This window comes from Panthera uncia, chromosome E1 (genome assembly GCF_023721935.1).
Source record: "Panthera uncia isolate 11264 chromosome E1, Puncia_PCG_1.0, whole genome shotgun sequence".
NCBI classification, from domain to species: Eukaryota; Metazoa; Chordata; class Mammalia; order Carnivora; family Felidae; genus Panthera; species Panthera uncia.
Genome location: NC_064814.1, coordinates 58887036 through 58903848, shown reverse-complemented (window position 1 = coordinate 58903848; position 16813 = coordinate 58887036). Strand labels below are relative to the sequence as shown.

General features: G+C 60.8%; 2 protein-coding genes across 2 annotated transcripts in view; one reads left to right on the top strand and one right to left on the bottom strand.

The window, feature by feature from the left end:
• The window catches only part of TSC2 (TSC complex subunit 2), a 32295-nt gene extending 21435 nt beyond the window's left edge, over positions 1–10860 (bottom strand). Inside the window, exons 1-13 of the mRNA XM_049635385.1 lie at positions 10672–10860; positions 10280–10446; positions 9290–9376; positions 7777–7887; positions 6843–6987; positions 5735–5852; positions 5232–5280; positions 4736–4861; positions 4347–4420; positions 2941–3067; positions 2044–2187; positions 1296–1433; positions 537–640 (exon numbers count right to left, since the gene is read on the bottom strand). Of these exons, the coding sequence (XP_049491342.1) occupies positions 537–640; positions 1296–1433; positions 2044–2187; positions 2941–3067; positions 4347–4420; positions 4736–4861; positions 5232–5280; positions 5735–5852; positions 6843–6987; positions 7777–7887; positions 9290–9376; positions 10280–10417 (1361 nt within the window). The 5' untranslated portion in view covers positions 10418–10446; positions 10672–10860. The remainder of the gene's footprint in view (positions 1–536; positions 641–1295; positions 1434–2043; positions 2188–2940; positions 3068–4346; positions 4421–4735; positions 4862–5231; positions 5281–5734; positions 5853–6842; positions 6988–7776; positions 7888–9289; positions 9377–10279; positions 10447–10671) is intronic.
• A 269-nt stretch (positions 10861–11129) lies between these two features.
• NTHL1 (nth like DNA glycosylase 1) lies at positions 11130–16578 on the top strand. Its single transcript, XM_049637293.1, is given in 7 exon segments — positions 11130–11210; positions 11212–11260; positions 12228–12454; positions 13179–13349; positions 14182–14341; positions 16172–16277; positions 16352–16578. Coding segments are annotated over 7 exon segments (903 nt in total). The 5' UTR covers positions 11130–11144; the 3' UTR covers positions 16476–16578.
• Positions 16579–16813: the final 235 nt, after the last annotated feature.

The following is a 16813-nucleotide window of genomic DNA, read 5'->3' as shown; positions in this document are numbered from 1 at the left end:
GGGGGGGGGGGGGGCACGGCTGCCAGCCTCAGCCTCCACCAGGCCCTAGCTCACCTGCAGCCTGAGTCTGAGGGCTGCCCCTGGGCCCCAGCCCCCAGAACCACGTACCTCTGCAGCAGGGTAGACCCCAGCCCTTGGAGAGAGGGTCTTTTTACACAACCACTCGACAGGAAGAAATTAAGTGCAGGGGCCTCAGGGGAACTCTGTCCTACTGGAAAACAAACCTTTTCCTGCACAGAGAGAACTAGTCCTTTCAAGATTGAGAAAGGAGGGCGCCTGGGTGGTTCAGTCAGTTAAACGTCAGACTCTTGACTTCAGCTCAGGTCACAACCTCACGGTTTGTGAGCTGGAGCCCTGTATCGGGCTTTGCACTGACAGCATGGAGCCAGCGTGGGGTTCTGTCTCTCTCTCTCTCTCTCTCTCTCTCATAAACGTTAAGAGATGAAAAAAAGAAAAAAGGGAAAAGGGAAAGCCCTGACTCCCTATGTGCCAGACTGGGCCCAGAGCACAGACACAGGCCTCCAAAGGCTCCCTACCGGAAGAATCTCTCCATCAGTAACTGCAGGTTGTGAATCCAGCCGTCCTTTGCCGGATGGATGGACTGAGCCCTGTAGGTTATTAAGTTTAGGAGGGAGGACTCCTGTCAAAATAAGAAACACCTGGCATTAAGGAGCCGCTCTGCCCTCGAGGAGGGTTTCCTACACGCAGGCAGGCACACACACACACGCGCGTGCACACACACACACACACACACACACACAAATACACATATGGCCCGTGCTGCTGGCCTGGGGGGGGGGCATATCTCCTCAGTGACGCCAGCCACTTGGAGGCCCAAAGTGGGAAGTCTACACGACAAAGGCTCTAATGGCAGCAGTGAAAATTCATTTAAAAACCCACATCAAAGCCTTGGCATCAGGCTGTACGTTTCTGGTGCCAACACAAAGCCTGTGGCCCGGGGGCAGACGCACCAAGCAGCAGGTGTCCCTGGAGCTGGCCAGCACCTTCCTCCAGACAGGTGGGAGGAAGCTGATGGTTAGGCTAGCACCGACTCTAACAGACCCACGCTCGCTCGGCTTGCTGATGCCCCAGCAAACTTCCCTGCTGGAGCACAGACCCCAGAAAAGCAGGAGCCTGCTAGCCTTTTATCTCAAACTCAAGGAAACTGGTTTCAGACCCGCAGGGCCATGGCCCCCAGAGCTGAGGGGTCCCACTTCTCCCCCAGAAGCCTGACCTAAACCAGCCTCCTGCCCAAGCGCCAAGGTCCCGCCTAGTTGAGGGAGAAGAGGTCTCACCGGCCTCTGGTCTGCACATCTCTCAACGAGCTCGAAGTATCTCTCGTGCGAGCCGTGGAACTCATTCTGGTCACACAGCTCCTCCACTGTGGTCAGCAGGTCATGGACGATGGCTCTGAGCTCCGGGCTGTCCAGGCTCTGAAACACCAAAGTGCAGTCACACAGAAGTGACTTCCGCTCCACGGGTCTGGCCCAGCAGCCAAGCCCTGAGGGACGAGAGTCCGGTCGCTGCCGAGCTCCAGTCCTCCGCCCGCCGGCCTGGCCGCCGGCACACCACCCACCCTAGTCCCCCAGGAGACCCAGCCCTAAGGCCGCACCAGACACAGCCTCGTCTCTTCTGCGGCTCCCGTGCCGCCAGCATTGCCCTTTCCTGATGTGGCCAACGCTTCCTCCAAAGCTACGCTAAAGTCACGGGCGGCGTGCTGAATGCTCTGGGGAGCCACTTACGGGCCATGAAGGGGATCGACACCAGCCTGCCCCCTTGCTCGCCCGCATATTCCTGCTCCAAACCATGGAGCAGCTTTGGCAAAGCCAGCCATCCTCAGTGGGCGGCCAGATGACACCACTGAGAACCATCAGCGTGGCCTCAGCAGACTTGGGGGGAGGGGAGCAAAACGCACAGGGGGCCGTCCCCCGGTGAGGTGAGCCTGCCGCACCCGAGGATCCACAGCCAGCTGGGAAGGGCCCTGTGGCCGGCCAGCGCCCGGTCGCGGTCCGCCCTGGGCCGCCGGCCATCCCGCCGCCTCACCTGGAGCTGCCGCAGCAGACGTTCGATGATGTTCAGCAGGATATCCCACGTCACAGCCTGGAGCTCCCTCCGGTACTTCTTGATGAGTCTGGTGATAGACAGGACGATTTCATAGGACACCACCTCGTTCGGACAGGTCATGGCCTGGAACGAGAGACCTGGCGGTCAGCCTCTGCCTGCTCATGCATAGGGAGCCCCCCTTCACACGGCCCTCCAAACCTAGCTTAAGAGGCTTTAGGGGGACTCGGTCCCCACACTTCTGTCACGACCACAGAAAGAGGATCTTAGGAGCCTGCAAGCATTTTCTACACGGGCTCCAAAGGGCTGGACTCAGCCAGACCATTAACTACAAATTCTGGGCCACTGGCTCACCAGCCTAGCAGAATGTGAAAGCCACCCTGGGACAGGCACTGTGCAGGGACCGCACCTTCCACGCCGCGGGAGGCAGAGGCATGGCGGGAAGAGCAGCTCGGGAGATGGAGCGTGAGCCTGGACACGACACGGCGGCTAAGAGGATGGTGTGACGGTCCCAGCTCACCAGGGGCCGTGACGGCTGTGTGACAACGTGCATGGCAAGTGCTCTGAACACTGTCAGCACCTTGGCAGCGAGCTACTTCGCTGGCCTTGTGCTACAGCAAGAGTGAGATTAGCGCCTGACGAGATAAAACCACCAACCAGGGGGAATCTTACTCGGTTCTGATGCTAATTTACAGAAGATAAAGCTCGTAAGATACGACGTTTGCTTGAAGATAAAACCTTCCAATGATCCTAAATCTCGTCCCCAAGCTGCAAACGGCACCTCAGCCCCTGCAGTAGGACCCACCTCGAATGGGCCTGTGCCCGGCCTGTGACTGTGGAGTCCCCGACCCTGCTCCCTGCGCACAGAGACCACCGTACCTCGTAAAACGACGGCAGCACGGATGTCGGGGAGTTCTTGAGCGAGTAGAGTCGGTGCGCCCCCCAGAGAGCCATGCCCACAAAGAACACGGCCCCTCTCAGCAGCGGGGCGTCTTCCATGTAGGCTCTGAAAGCGTTCCGCAGAGAGAGCAGAGGTCAGCGGAGCCCAGGCGGCCTCCCCGAGGCCCCTGCTCTCACGGGCCAGAAGCAAAGCTGGCAAAGAGGTGGCGGGCAGGGAACACAGGCCAGTAGCAACAACCAGATTCAACGTCCTAAGCGACGCATTCGCCCCACACTTGCCAGACACCAGGGCACGAAGGTGAGAGAAAAGTCCCCAGCCTCCGGCTGCCGAAGCGTAAGAGGCACACGTGCGAACCAGAGAACCACAGAAGGAAATGCCAAGTTTCTAGCTCAAATGACAGCTAAGAGAGGAAGCCACGGGATAGAACAAAACCGGCTCAGGGGCGCCTGGGTGGCTCAGCCGGTTAAGCATCCGACATCAGCTCAGGTCATGATCTCGCAGTCCATGAGTTTGAGCCCCGCATCGGGCTCTGTGCTGACAGCTCAGTGCTGGAGCCTGCTTCAGATTCTGTGTCTATCTACTACTCCTCCACTCACTCTGTCTCTGTCTCTCAAAAATGAATAAATGTTGAAAAAAATTAAAAAAAAAAAAAAAAAGAAAACTGGCTCAGGCGGTCGGGAAACCAAGGACCATGCTACATCAAAACACATGCAGAAGCTCGGCCGAGGTCACGCCAGCAAGAGGCGGCGGCATGTGCAGAGGCCTCGGGCGGCTGGGAGAAGATCAAGGACAGGCGAGAGGCCCACGGGCTGAGGCAAGGCGGGCCACCCAGGCCCTACCCTTGACGGGGGGTTTCGTTCTTATCCCCAGAGCAGTGGGAGCCACCCTGGCTCCGAGCAAATGGTGCCACAGTCCCATGGTGCTGGGAAAAGGGCATGGAGTTGCTGTGCGGAGGAAGGGACTCCAAGAGGTCACGAGAGGGTACAGGAGGCCAGTGGGGAGAGTGGGGGGCAGAGGGGCGGAGGCCCTAGATGGGGAGAGACCTGTGACAGTCTGACTGTGGGAGGTGAGGGCAAGGGCCTTGTACCAGGATCAGCAGTGAGGCAGCCTCCCCGGAGGAGGCCCGAAGTGGGGGTGGTAGATACGGGTTCAGTTCTGGATGCTCTGACTTTCCAGCAGAAGAGAGGACAGGGACCAGGCACGGGAGACATAAGCTCTGGCTTTAGTGCAAGCTTCTGGAGCAGGCACCAGAGGGACAGGGAAGCTCCCTGTGAGCCTCTGCTAGGCAGGACCCAGCACAGCCAGCCTGCCCAAGGCGGCTCTGTGGCCGCGGACCAAGCCGCCTCGCCCTCACCGGTCCCCCCAGGGCCCTGCCCACACTCGCCTGTCCTCCATGATGCGGCACATGTTGTAGATGGCACTGTGACCCAGGTGGGTGCCCAGAAGATTACGCATCAGCTGGGAAACACAGCACACCATCGTTAGAGACTGGCAGATAGGAGCCCCGGGCCCCGTGGGCCAGCCTCACGCAGCCACTGTTCTGGAGCCCTCCAGGTCCGGCTGGCCCTCCACCATCGCCTCCCAGAGGCAGCAGCTTCCAAAATGCCCCCAAAACCCTGACCTCAGCTCAACCGCCTGGGAAAATGCTACTGGATTCCCCTCCCCAGGGCACGGTCTGGCCACCTGAGACTCAGATGGCCATTCACCGAAGAGACGGGCCTTGTCCTATCCATCCAGGAAAGAACTGTCCAGAACAACAGCTAAGACCCCCACCTTCCAGCAAGGCTCACAGAGCTCCTTGACGTTGACGGTACGACAGAGAGTGACAATGAACAGGGGCAGGCTCTCAGCCGGCAGACAGTTGTAGCAGACGACGGCGTCCAGCACCTGCAGAGAGACCTGACGGGGTGGAGAGAGGGGTCACGTCGGCCCTGCCCCACCGCTCACCTGCAGGGGGGACACCCTCAGCCTCCTTCCCGCCTTCGTCTAGTCAGTAACTATCACACCTCCCCACTGCCAAAGCGGCCTTCTTAGAACAAGAGTGACGAGTGTCACCCGTCACTGTGGGTCATCCCACCCTCAACCATGACCCCCACGGCGGAGATCATCCAACCAATCGTGCTTCCTACTATAGCCAACCCAGGGCCACACGACCAGCGAGGGGCAGTGCAGGCATTGACCCCAGAGCTTATGCTGTCAAGCACTATGCCAGCTGGCCTGCCCGGAAGGAGAGGGAGAGGAACCGTCCCTGGGAGGACCAGCTACTGACCTCTATGTCCACGGAGGACACAGTCTGGACACACAGCAGGCAGATCATGCTGTTGGAAGAAATGCCAAGTCAGTGGAGGGACGTTTCCCAGAAGCTGCGTGGCTCTGTCTCACTTTCTGGTGACTCTACAAGTCCCCCTTGTAGGAAGGACTCATCCCCCTTAGGGCTCCGCTCACCCACTGACAGGTGCCCGCTCTGTGCCAGCCAATGCTCAGGGCTGGGCACACAGACCAACAAGACCCCACCCATGCCCTCACGAATTTCATAGAGCGTTTCGAAAGAAACGATACCAAAATTTATCGTCAAGAAACATCGGGCAACGTTACTCATCTGTAAAAGAGAAAATGCTATCGTTTTATCAACTGAGGTAGAAGGTGGCTGTGGCTCCTCCAACCTCTCCCCTCGTTTGCTGACTTCAACAGCTTTATTCCCAACACAGAGTAAAATAAAAGCCCGAGGCGGCAGGACTGCGGTCGGAGGAACGTTATCGGAGCTGTTCTTACTGGACCATTGATGCGATGTATTCATCCAGGTAACAGCTGTTGAATTTGACCAAGTTCACAAGCACCAGAAGGAACTCTGAGGACAGGCCGATGTCCATCCACTGCAGCACAAACCCAGCTGGGGGGAAGGGGAGGACAATATACTGCCCACTCCCCTCCTCCCCGGGAAGACACCCCAGTCCCTCTCACTGCAGCCAACCGCAGCCCTGGCCCCCGTGCGACAAGACGCCGTGCACGGAGCCGACAGAGGCTCGCTGGAGCCCAACAGGTCAGCATGTCACGGACCCGGGAATTTACCAGCCCCCACGATGCACTGAGGGCATCTAGGCTAAGAGGCAGTAGCAGAGTTTGTGCATTTGATGCTCAGAGCCCAGGATGCGGGGCTTGTGAGCATCACCAAGCACGCATCCAGGAGGCCAATTCCTGGCCCCCGACCCCTCACCGAGTGCCTCTCAACAGAGACAAAAAGCCACTCTTGACTACTGGCCAAATAACCTCAGAAAACCTGAGGACAGGCTTCAAGTCAGCACCTGTCCTGGGGACCAACTGACAGCTGAGGCCCATCTCTGGCCCCGAGTCAGACTGATTTGTCCTTCCTCCTCTCTCCACAGCAGTGATAAAAAACCTCAAGTCCCAGAGAAACGTCACCACATCAGGACAAGAGAGGAAGGCCAGCCAAGGAGAGGGCTAGGAGGTCAGGCCCGGAGCAGAGGACCAGGAAGAAGACATGGCGAGATGGCCCCAGCGCCCCAGAAACCCCAGAAATTAGGGCATTCTAATAAAACAGACTGATGCTGGGTCAGCAGCACACTCTCCCTACAAAACACTCAGACCACCTGCCGCCCCGCTAAAAGGCCTCACTCTCCAGGGATTCTGAGCCAGCGGGGCTGGTGTGAAGCCCAGGACTGTGCATCTCTAACAGGCTCCCCGGGAGATGGGCAGCTGATCTAGGTTGCACACAGGTGAGCGGAACCTCGCAGTACCGCGCCCTCTGCAGGCCATCCCTGTAAACTGCAGCACTCGCTCTCGGCCTCAGCAGCCTTGCGGCAACCCGGATCAAATTTGATCCCCAATGCCAGAGAAACCTCACACCCGACACGGCACCCACCCAGTTCTTCTTCCAAATATGTGATGTGTCTCCCATTGTCTGTGAGGGCCTTGAAAACTTCCAGTCTTTCGTGGAGATCTTCATTAGAGGGGTAATCCTTGATGACCTTAAAGAAGAGGGCCCTGAGAACGCCCAAGCGGTCCCCCTGAAGGTAAAACCACAAGGTCAGCAGTCCTGCCAGGACCCCCCAGCTGGGGTTCCCGAGCAGCTATGGGCCGTGCAGGAAGTACACTGGGCTCCAGGACTCCTGACCCTGGGACCCTTTCTCCTTCCCACAGAAAGGACTGTAGGGGGCACACTGGGCACATCGGAGCAGCTCCAGATAGGTGTGCGTATAGAGCACCTACTGTGTGCGAGCTCCGGGCACGGTGGTGGCACACAGCAGGGGACAATACAGTTCTGGCCCTCATGGGGCTCGTGGCTGGGAAGAGACACGTCTGCGCCCCCACGATGACAAATACAGTGTAACCGCACTGGGAGGCGACAGGCCTCTGCAAGCAGCTGGAGGACCAGAGGAAAACTCCAAGAGGGAAGGGTGCCTTCCAGACAGGAATGGTGAGGCCGCCCGCAGTTCTAGGGAAGGCTGACGGCAGCCGGGCCGGGGCAGGGGGATGGGGGCAGCCAGAGCACATAACTACCGTTCCCTCGTGGCAGGCACGCCCCTGACAACTTACACGAAACGCCTCACTTATACCCCAAAACGCTCCTGAGAAGGAAGGAACGAGCACCCCCATTTGCAGGAGAGCCAGGGGGGATGCGCACTCAGGCGGTCCTGCTGCGGAGCCCCTGGGAAGCAGACCCCCCCCTCCCGCCCGCACCCTCATCAAAGGTGAGAGTCCACGCACGGCACAGCAGGGGCCGTCAGCGGGCCGCCCCACGACACCCCCCCCCCCCCACCCGTCCCAGCTCCGCCGGCGCACACACCCGCCGTTACCTGCCCCTGCACGATGGCCTTCAGCAGAGCCAGCACCGCATGCCGGGCCTCCGGTGGCCGCTCTGGCTGCAGCATGTCCTCGACGGCCTTCCAGAGCGCTTCCACTGCATGCTGCCACCAGCAGGGAGGGGACAGCAATTAGGGTGTGCTGGCCCCTCAACTCAAGGGACAGTACCATGAGCAAAGCACAGAGCGGAACAGTCCTTTGGACGTAGAACCCACTCCTCTCAAGCCCATGCCTCGTGTACCGGGCACAGCCCCCATGACCCTGAACCTGACACAGGTGTAGCTCCAAGCTACTTAACCCCACAGGTCCCGGCCACAGCCTGTGGGGAGGGAGGAGAGCAGCAGGCTAGGGGAGTCGTCCCGGTTGCCCCAGAGATCAGCCAGGAACCCCCTTTCGAGCTTGCCGAAGGAGTCTCAGAACCAGGCGGTCCCAAGTCTGCAGCCTGAGGCAGAAACCCCGCTTCCCTGGCTTCCCTGTGTACACACACCAGCTGAGGGCCGCCCTGAACCACACCATGGCCAAGACCTCCGTGTGGGCTTCTGGAATCTGCCTCCTCTCACTAAGCCCCACTCAGCGCACGGAGAGGGATCCTATTCCCCACAGCTACCCAGGGTCAGTCTCTCACACGTCACCTTCTCTTCTCCACATTAACCCTTCGACCAGGGTTTCCTGACCACTCACCCTTTCCTGGGCTCACTTCTCTTAGGAGGGGACTAAAACGTCTCTTAGATGTTGTCTCATCGACATCCTGACTACTTCAGCATACTCTGGAACTTTCTCCTCCTTTGTCCCATGCTCAACACTCCTAGTGATGCAACCTAAGCCACAACAACAGGCAGACACCGAGCCTGTGGACTCTGCCAGCCTCTCGGGCTTATCTGTCTACTCAGGCGATTGCAGCCGGGCCACTGCCTGCCCACACCCACAATTTCCCAACACAGATGCCTACTGTCACATTTATTCCGGCTGACGAGTAGCCCGCAAGTTTTAGACGACCTGCCGTGGACATCTTGGTCGCTCTCCCCTCCCCCTTAGCAAATGCCAATCTGCTAAGTCCAAGTCTCCCCCCAAGTCGCTCATGCAAACTCGGGACAAGGCTGCAGCAGAGCTCTTGACGTGCTCTCCTGACAGCTGCCCACTCTGTCCTCGGGATGCCCGGAGAGAGCCCGCAAACATCTGCCCGAAACAAGCAGACACCTCTCCCCAGAACACACCAGGACTGCTAAGCCTTGACTCACGCTCTTTGCTGACGTTCCTTTACTTCCCTGCCCCAAGCACGTGTTTTCAGTCGCCGTAAACCCTTTCTTGGAGCTGCTGGAAACGTCTCAGTCCCTCCACGTGTGACTGACCCCTAAGAGTTAGACTCCACGCGTTTCCAGAAGATTCCCCATCACTAAGATGCAGGTTAAGCTTAGCAGTTAGCGGCCAACCCCGTTCCCAGAAAGAGCCGAACAAGCCCTCCCAACAGCTCCCCGCCATTCAGCAGCCAACTGAGGCCGACCTTACCTCTTCAAACTTCTTCGTTTTTGCAACTTCACAGATCTGCCCTATCACCCGGATGCGATTGTTGAGGCCACATTCAACGCTCAGCTCCTGGAGAGACACGAAAGAAGGCAAAGGGGCCAAGGGGCCGGTGCTCAGGCAACAGGTCTCCACAACCGCCAATCACAGACCACTCGTCTTTTTCAAGGCTGCATTTCTTTGCGTTGAGATGAAATTTACATAACAAAATCAGCCGTTTGAGGAATTTAAAACTGTACGATTCAGTTTTTAGTACATTCACGCTGCCCGCAACCACCTCCACTAATTCCAGAACATTCTCATCACCTCAAACCTGGGAGCAGTCATGGCGCGTCCCCCGGGGCCCCGACAAACTTTCTGTCTCTGTGGATTTACCTGTTCTGCCCACTTCACAGACATGGAATCACACGCTACGTGGGGGCCTCTGTGCCGGGCTTCTCTCACTCGGCACGTTTTCAGTGTTCACTCACGTTATGGCAGGGGTCAATGCCTCATTCCCTTTACGTTTTGTTTACGGGTTCACCAGCCGATGAACGTTTTGGCTGTTTCTGAATGGGAAACTTCACAAGGGCAAAAATCCGACATTTATAAAACACGGTGCCAGGCGTGTGGTGGAAGGATTCACACCACACACACGGGAAAACAAAGACCCACTCACAAATTACCAGTTAACACCTGGCTACCCTCCTGATCCCAAGGGGAAGCCGGCCATGGCATTTAGGCCATGTCCGTAGGATAGGTTTTCCTGCACTAACGCCTGAATACTACCTCTAGTGTGCTGGACCAAGTCCCCGGGACCCTGACTCCCTCAATCTCCGAAGGAAAGACATATATGCCTCTGCACTACTGGGGACAGCAGCCCTGAGCAGCCGGTCGCCAGCAGCCCATCTCCGGCAGAAGCTGGTGAGGGACCAAACCCAGCCTTCCCCGCATCTCCCGACAGGCTGGCAGGACGGACGCAGGCAGCTCACTCACTCTCAGGATTTCCGCCGTGATGATAAATTCCGTCTGCTTGCCCTCTGCAGACCTGGGGTTTGGCCGCGGGGTTCCCAGTCCAAACAGAATCCTGAACTTCTCCTTCAAGCCTGAATCCTTGCTTGTCGGCTTGGACATGGTGGGCAGGGACGCACCAGAGGCCGCCTCTGCGCCGAGGAAACGAGCAGAGATCTCAGGAGCAGCTCCCCTGCACCTGCCCCGCTGCAGACCTCCGGGACCCCAGGACCCCCAGGCCTGGCCAACAGCAGGCCGGCTGCCGCGCCGCCCGACTGGGGGCACAGGGTGGAGTCCCCGACGTTCGCCCCCTCTCTCTTCCCCACGTGGGGGCGGCCTGTCGGGGGGTGGCGCCGGAAGCAGGGAGCCCCTCGCACCCGCTCTGTTTTAACACCAAGGAGCGCTCGCGGCTCCAGGCTCCGGCTGCGGTGGGCTCTGCCGAAGCCCGGCACCCGGGACACCGCGGGGTCCGCCCCCGCCGCCTCAGCGCCGAGCAGGGCCCCCCGGCGCGGCTGCCTCCCCCTGCCCCATCGGGGTCGGGCCACACCGCGGGCCAGGACGGCGCCTGCGGTCGGGACGCCGCGAGCCACTCACCCCGCGCCGCGCCCGCCGCGCGTCAGGCCGCCCCGGCGCGGAGAAGGGAGCGCACCCCCGGCAACCGCCCCCCGCCCCAAAACGGGCCGCCGCCGGAAGCTCGACCCGCACTTCCGGCGGCGGGCGGGGGCCGAGGGCGGCCGCCGAGCTTGCTGGGAGTCGTAGTTCCGGGCCGCTCTCTGGCGGAAATGCGGGGCGAGCGTCACGTAACGTGGTCGCGGGGGCCGCCGGGAAGTGTAGTCCGCAGGACTCAAGCATGAACGCGACGGGCGTGAGGATGGTGACCCGGAGCCGCAGCCGGGGCCCGGGGGCCGGGCCGCGGGGGGGGTGGGGAGAAGGCCGCGCCGCTCTGGAAGGGAGAGGCGGCTGCAGGTAGTGCCGCGCCCGGATCGGAGCCTGGGGAGAGAAACGGGGGAAGGGGCCTGCAAGGGGCTGGGGACTGGGGGCTGGGATTCGGGGTCGCTCCCACGTGCGGCCCTGGCTCCCACCCTGCGCCCTGTTCCTAGGACACAGGGACAGGGGCCCCCAGGGACGGGGTCCGGGCGCTCCCACCTCCCCCTTCATCGTCCTGAACTGGAAGCCTGCCCCGAGATATTCCACTTGTGCCAAGCTAGCTGTGGGCCGACCAGCCTTATCCTCATAGCTGCTTCCCTCTCAGAGAGACCAGGTGCCGCGGGCACGTGCAGCCGGAAGTCCTCTTTCCCGGCTGGTTAGCGGGTGCCTCCCGGGGGGCGTGGTCTTCGCTAGGTTTATCCTCGTAGGCATTAAGGACCTAGGAACTGTCGGGTGAGCAAGACCCACAGGTCCCTGCAACGTGCCCTGCGGGGCGGCCAGAGGGGGGTTCTCATAGGCACCCAGTGAACTTAGGGGTAGTCCAGACAGGGAGCTCCACTGTGATACAGGCATGGCGGAAGCACCGGGGCAAGAAGTCTGTGACAATGGCCGCTAGGCAGGAGCTGTGATGTTGGGGTGGAGTTTGGAGTTCGCCGCGAGTACAAGGAAAAAGCAATGAGGAGACTTAAGCAGAAGTGATGCAGTCTGTTTTTGGGCCAGAAATTTCTCTCTGGCGCAGTGTGGAAACTAGATTGGGGGGGGGGGGGGGGGCACCATGGCAGAGGCTGTTGGTAGAGTCCTCCTGTGCTAACGCAGACTTGGCCAGGAAGGCAGTGGCCTAAGGAGGGCTGAGTCGTCCAAGTGTGGCCTGCAGAGGCCAGAGCACCCCCGCTGCAGTAGATGGTTGTGGAGTGAATGATGCTGGGTGAGTAGCAGGTAGGGCACCACCCACACCCCACCCTCACCTGTGGCCCCTGCTGAAGACTCGGAATGGCACTATTTGCAGAAGGAAGGAAGAGCCCCAGCCCTTCGAGGCATCGGCGGAAGACACAAAAACTGAATGTGGCCTACGATCGCGAGGAAGAAGACACCAAACCCCCCAGGGCACCAAGCTGGGAGCCCCGGGACTGGCGGCAGCAGCTGGTGAACATCCGCGCCATGAGGAGCGGGAAGGACGCACCTGTGGACTGGCTGGGGGTTGAGCACTGCTACGACTCCGACGCACCCCCAAAGGTAGGCCGGGGCCCCAGCCGCCTGGGGACGCCCTTCTGGACAAGACGCCTGCTTCCTCTCAGGCCTCGGGCGGGGCACAGCCTGACACGTGGCAGCTCGCGGCTGACGCCCTCACCTGCAGGACCTGGAGCGCCCGCCGGCATCACCTGCTTCATGGTGGCCGCTCAGCAGGCCAGGACTACCTGTGCCCCGGGCTTCCTGCTCCGTCTCCTGCCAGCAGAGGCCCAGGCACAGCAGGCCAGCTCGGTAGTGTTTGCTGAGAGTTCCTTCCACTTCATGGCCTGGAGCCTGATCCTTAGACGAACTCGCTTCTAATCCCAGCCCTGCTGCCAGGGACCTGGGTGCACGTAGTTGTTTGGGCTTCATCTGCTCACGTGTGACACGGATGGTGTTACTCACGAAGCAGTCACAGGCACACGTGCAGCCGTTGGCTGTCGAGCACCCACGTGCCAAGTGGGATTCTAAGCGCTGCGATCGTTCGCTTAAACCTTCCAGTGATCCTGTGAGGTAGATACCGTGGTTGTCCCCATGTCACATGTGAGAAAACAGAACAACGCCAGGCCGGACCCCACATGCACTCGGTTGGCCAGGGTGGGTGGAAGGTGGACACCCTACGGGTTGCCCAGGGTCACAGGTGGAGGTGGTACAGGGTTTGGCTGGGGCCCGGCCCACAGTGAGCGCCCGGGACCTGCCACTCCCCTGGTCCCTGTCACTGTGCAAGCAGGTGCGGAGGTACCAGGTGCTGCTGTCGCTGATGCTCTCCAGCCAAACCAAAGACCAGGTGACAGCGGGTGCCATGCAGCGGCTGCGGGCTCGGGGCCTGACAGTGGACAGCATCCTGCAGACGGATGACAGCACGCTGGGCACGCTCATCTACCCCGTCGGCTTCTGGAGGGTGAGCCCACCGGCCTGGAGGCTGGGGTGCCACCGGCCTGGGAAAGATGTCAGGAAGCTGAGGGGAGACCGTGGGGGTGCAGGAGGCCAGGTGGGGCATCTCAGGCCACGGGGACCTGGATGTGAGTTCCCGCTGGAGCCCCTGCCCCACTGACCAGCACATGGACCCAGGGCTGTGGGGCCTCCCTCCTTGGCCTTTCCTGTTTGCAGCCCACCCCTTCCTTCCTCCACCTCCCCACCCAGCTGACTGGCGCTTCCTTTCCTCCCTGAGGCTACCCACCTCTCCCTTTGTTTACTCCAAGCCTCCCTGGAGTGCGTCACCCTCCTCTCTGGAGCCCCAGCAGGCCATGGAGCACTGGGTGGCGAGTGGGCGGATCTGTTGAAGGCAGCCAGGCGGGTGGGGCCGCTTCCCCTTGGCACTGGCGTGGGCCGCAGTTTTGTCAGATGGTTTTTAAATAGCCCTCTCCACGCAGGCACAGAATGGGAACCACCCAGCTGGCCTGGCGGCTGGAGGGGGAGCCCCAGGCTCCAGCCTTCCTTCCTGAAGGCCCAGGTGCTGCTGAGCCATGGCCGGCCCGCTTAGCCTACTTGGTTTCTGGGAGAATGACGGGGCAGGGGACCTGGGCTAGACCCCACACACATGTCATTGGCCCAGCCGGGTGGGAAGCAGACAGGCTCATTCCCTCGGCTCATTCTCACCTCCTGGCAGGATGATGCAGACAGGTGCCTCTGAGGGTGTCTTGGGCAGGTGGCAGGCAGCTCTGGGCACCTGTGGCTCTGCCTCGGGACTCCACTGTCCACTTCCGGGGCTGACCGCCCCTTCCACCTTTCAGAGCAAGGTAAAGTACATCAAGCAGACCAGTGCCATCCTGCAGCAGCACTATGGCGGGGACATCCCAGATTCTGTGGCAGAGCTCGTGGCACTGCCAGGCGTTGGACCCAAGATGGCACACTTGGCCATGGCGGTGGCCTGGGGCACCGTGTCAGGCATCGGTGAGTGGCATACACCCACAAGGAGGGTGGGGCAGGGTTAGCTGCCGTCGGGGCTCCCCACGTCCTGTGATCTGCAACCCCAGCTCACGTCTCCTCACCCCCAGCTTAGCCCAAGGGGTCAGAAAGATGTTTCCAGCACTGAGCTGGGCCTGCCTCGCCTGTAGATGGGTACTCGTGGGAGGAGATCCTATGTGCTGAGCACCTACTGTGTGCTGGGCTCTGAGAGGCCCTGGGGATGGACTCAAGGTCTGTGCATGGCATTGTCGGAGCTGGCCCAGTCTGGGGCAGCTGAGCAGACTTCCTGAGGCGGTGATAACTCAGTCAAGAGCTGAGGAGTGAGGCGGGGCTGGCCAGGCAGAAGGAACAGCATCCACAAAGCCGTCAGATGGGAGAAAGACCGGTAGGAGGCTCGAGAACGGGCATAGGCAGGGGAGGCACGGTAAAGGCAGGGGGAGCCTGGGGAAGGAGAAAGGGCTGGGGATACAGGGAGGAGGAGCTGGGGGGGAGCCCCTCCTGGAATCCATTTCCTGACATCGGTGGCCCTCCGAATGAAGACAGACCCCAGTGAGGGTGTTGCTAATGTTTCAGATCTTTGCCCAGAGTGTTGGGGCTTCTGAGGCCGGGCAGCGGTAGCCTGGCCAGCCCAGAAACCAGGGCTTGACCTTGATTGCTCTGTGTGCCCCCACCCCAGGCTCCTCTGGAGCTCCTGCAGGAGCTGGGGAGGAGGTGGGAACTTCCCCAGCGCTTCCCCGGCTACTAAAGCCTGGTCCCTGGGGTGGGGACCCTTCTGAGCACTGCGCCCAGATGGAAGGGCCGCACAGGGCTGAGGGCCCTGACTGTGAAGTTAAGGCTGGAGCCCCGGCAGCCCCAGAGACTGGCACTGGGCCAGGCAGGGGGCTAGGTCAGAGCCTCCCCGCTCCCCACTACCCCCACAGGCCTCTGCAGCCGCCAGCCTCTCAACAGATACTTGAGCTTATCTTGACAGTGGCTGTCCTCAGCTGCCTGAGTCCCAGGAGGGGTCCCGCAAGGCTCCTGGGGGAAGGGCCCACAGCCCAGGCGACCCGACTTTGGGAGCAGCAGACACACCAGGAAGAAGTGTCAGATGTCACCTTTTCTGGTTGTCTGCGGGCATGGCCACCTGTAAGGAGAAACTGGGAAGGGTAGGCCTCTGGGTGACAGGCGATGTGGTCACCTCTATGTTACAGAGGAGGAAACTGAGGGTTGGTAACCCACCGGTGCGACCCCTATGCCTGTGTGCTCTCCCTATGCTCCCAGGGTGCCCTCCGTCAGGGTCTGGGGAGGGCCTGAGCCTTTTTCCAGACTATCGGTAGCCGGGGGGGAAGGGAACAGATGTGGGACTCACTTTCTCTTTTGCGAAGTAGAGACAAGGCGGGGACTGCCGCTGGCAGGAAGGAGGAAGCCCCCGTGAGCAGGTGCCCAGGCCAAGCCCTGCGGTGGACCAAGCCAAGCCCTGGGGTGGAGCAGGGGCTGTGGCCCAAGTAGATGACAGCTGCAGGTGGCCTGGCCACACTCCCTCTGTCCCGACCGTGCAGTGGCAGGTGCAAGCTCTGTGGCTCGGGACCTCGAGCCAACCCTCTGGACCCAGCTGTGACCACCCGGCCTGGCGCCCACAGCCGGTGCCTAGACCAGGAGGCACTGCTGCACCCCAGATGGAGGGCCCAAGCCCTGTGGCTCAAACCCGCCCTCTGTGCAGTTCTGGGCCCTGCATGGAAGCCCAGGGCCGAGGTGGGCCTGGGGCTCTGGGCAGGGACTGGGGCCGTCGGGGCCGGCAGGCGTGCCCTGTGCTAAGCAGGTCCTGTCTGCAAGCAGCGGTGGACGCGCATGTGCACAGAATTGCCAACAGACTCGGGTGGACCAAGACGGCGACCAATTCCCCGGAGAAGACTCGTGCTGCCCTGGAGGAGTGGCTGCCCCGGTGCGGCAGGGTAGGGGCGGGCAGGGCTCCCCTCAGTCAGCCGCCCTTGCTGACGCCCCCCTCCACCTTCACAGGGAGCTGTGGGGCGAGATCAACGGACTGTTGGTGGGCTTCGGCCAGCAGACTTGTCTGCCCGTCCACCCACGCTGCCAGGGCTGCCTCAACCGGACGCTGTGCCCGGCCGCGCGGGGCCTCTGAGGACCATGGTGCTTCGGCCCCGGATGCCATTCTGGGTAGTGCGCTGCGTGCCTTTGCTGGGGAGCCCCAGCCTGTTTGTAATAAAGCTTGGGAGTTGTTTGCAGTTGGGGTCTGAGTTTGGTTTTGGTTTTGGTTTTTTTTTTTTTTAAGTTTATTTATCTTGAGAGAGAGCACAAGCAGGGGAGAGGCAGAGAGAAGGAGAGACAGAATCCCAAGCAGGCCCTTTGCTGGCACAGAGCCTGATGCAGGGATTGAACTCACAAACTGCAAGATCATGACCCGAGCCGAGGTCAAGAGTCGGACGCTTAACCGACTGTGCCACCCCGGTGCCCCCGGGG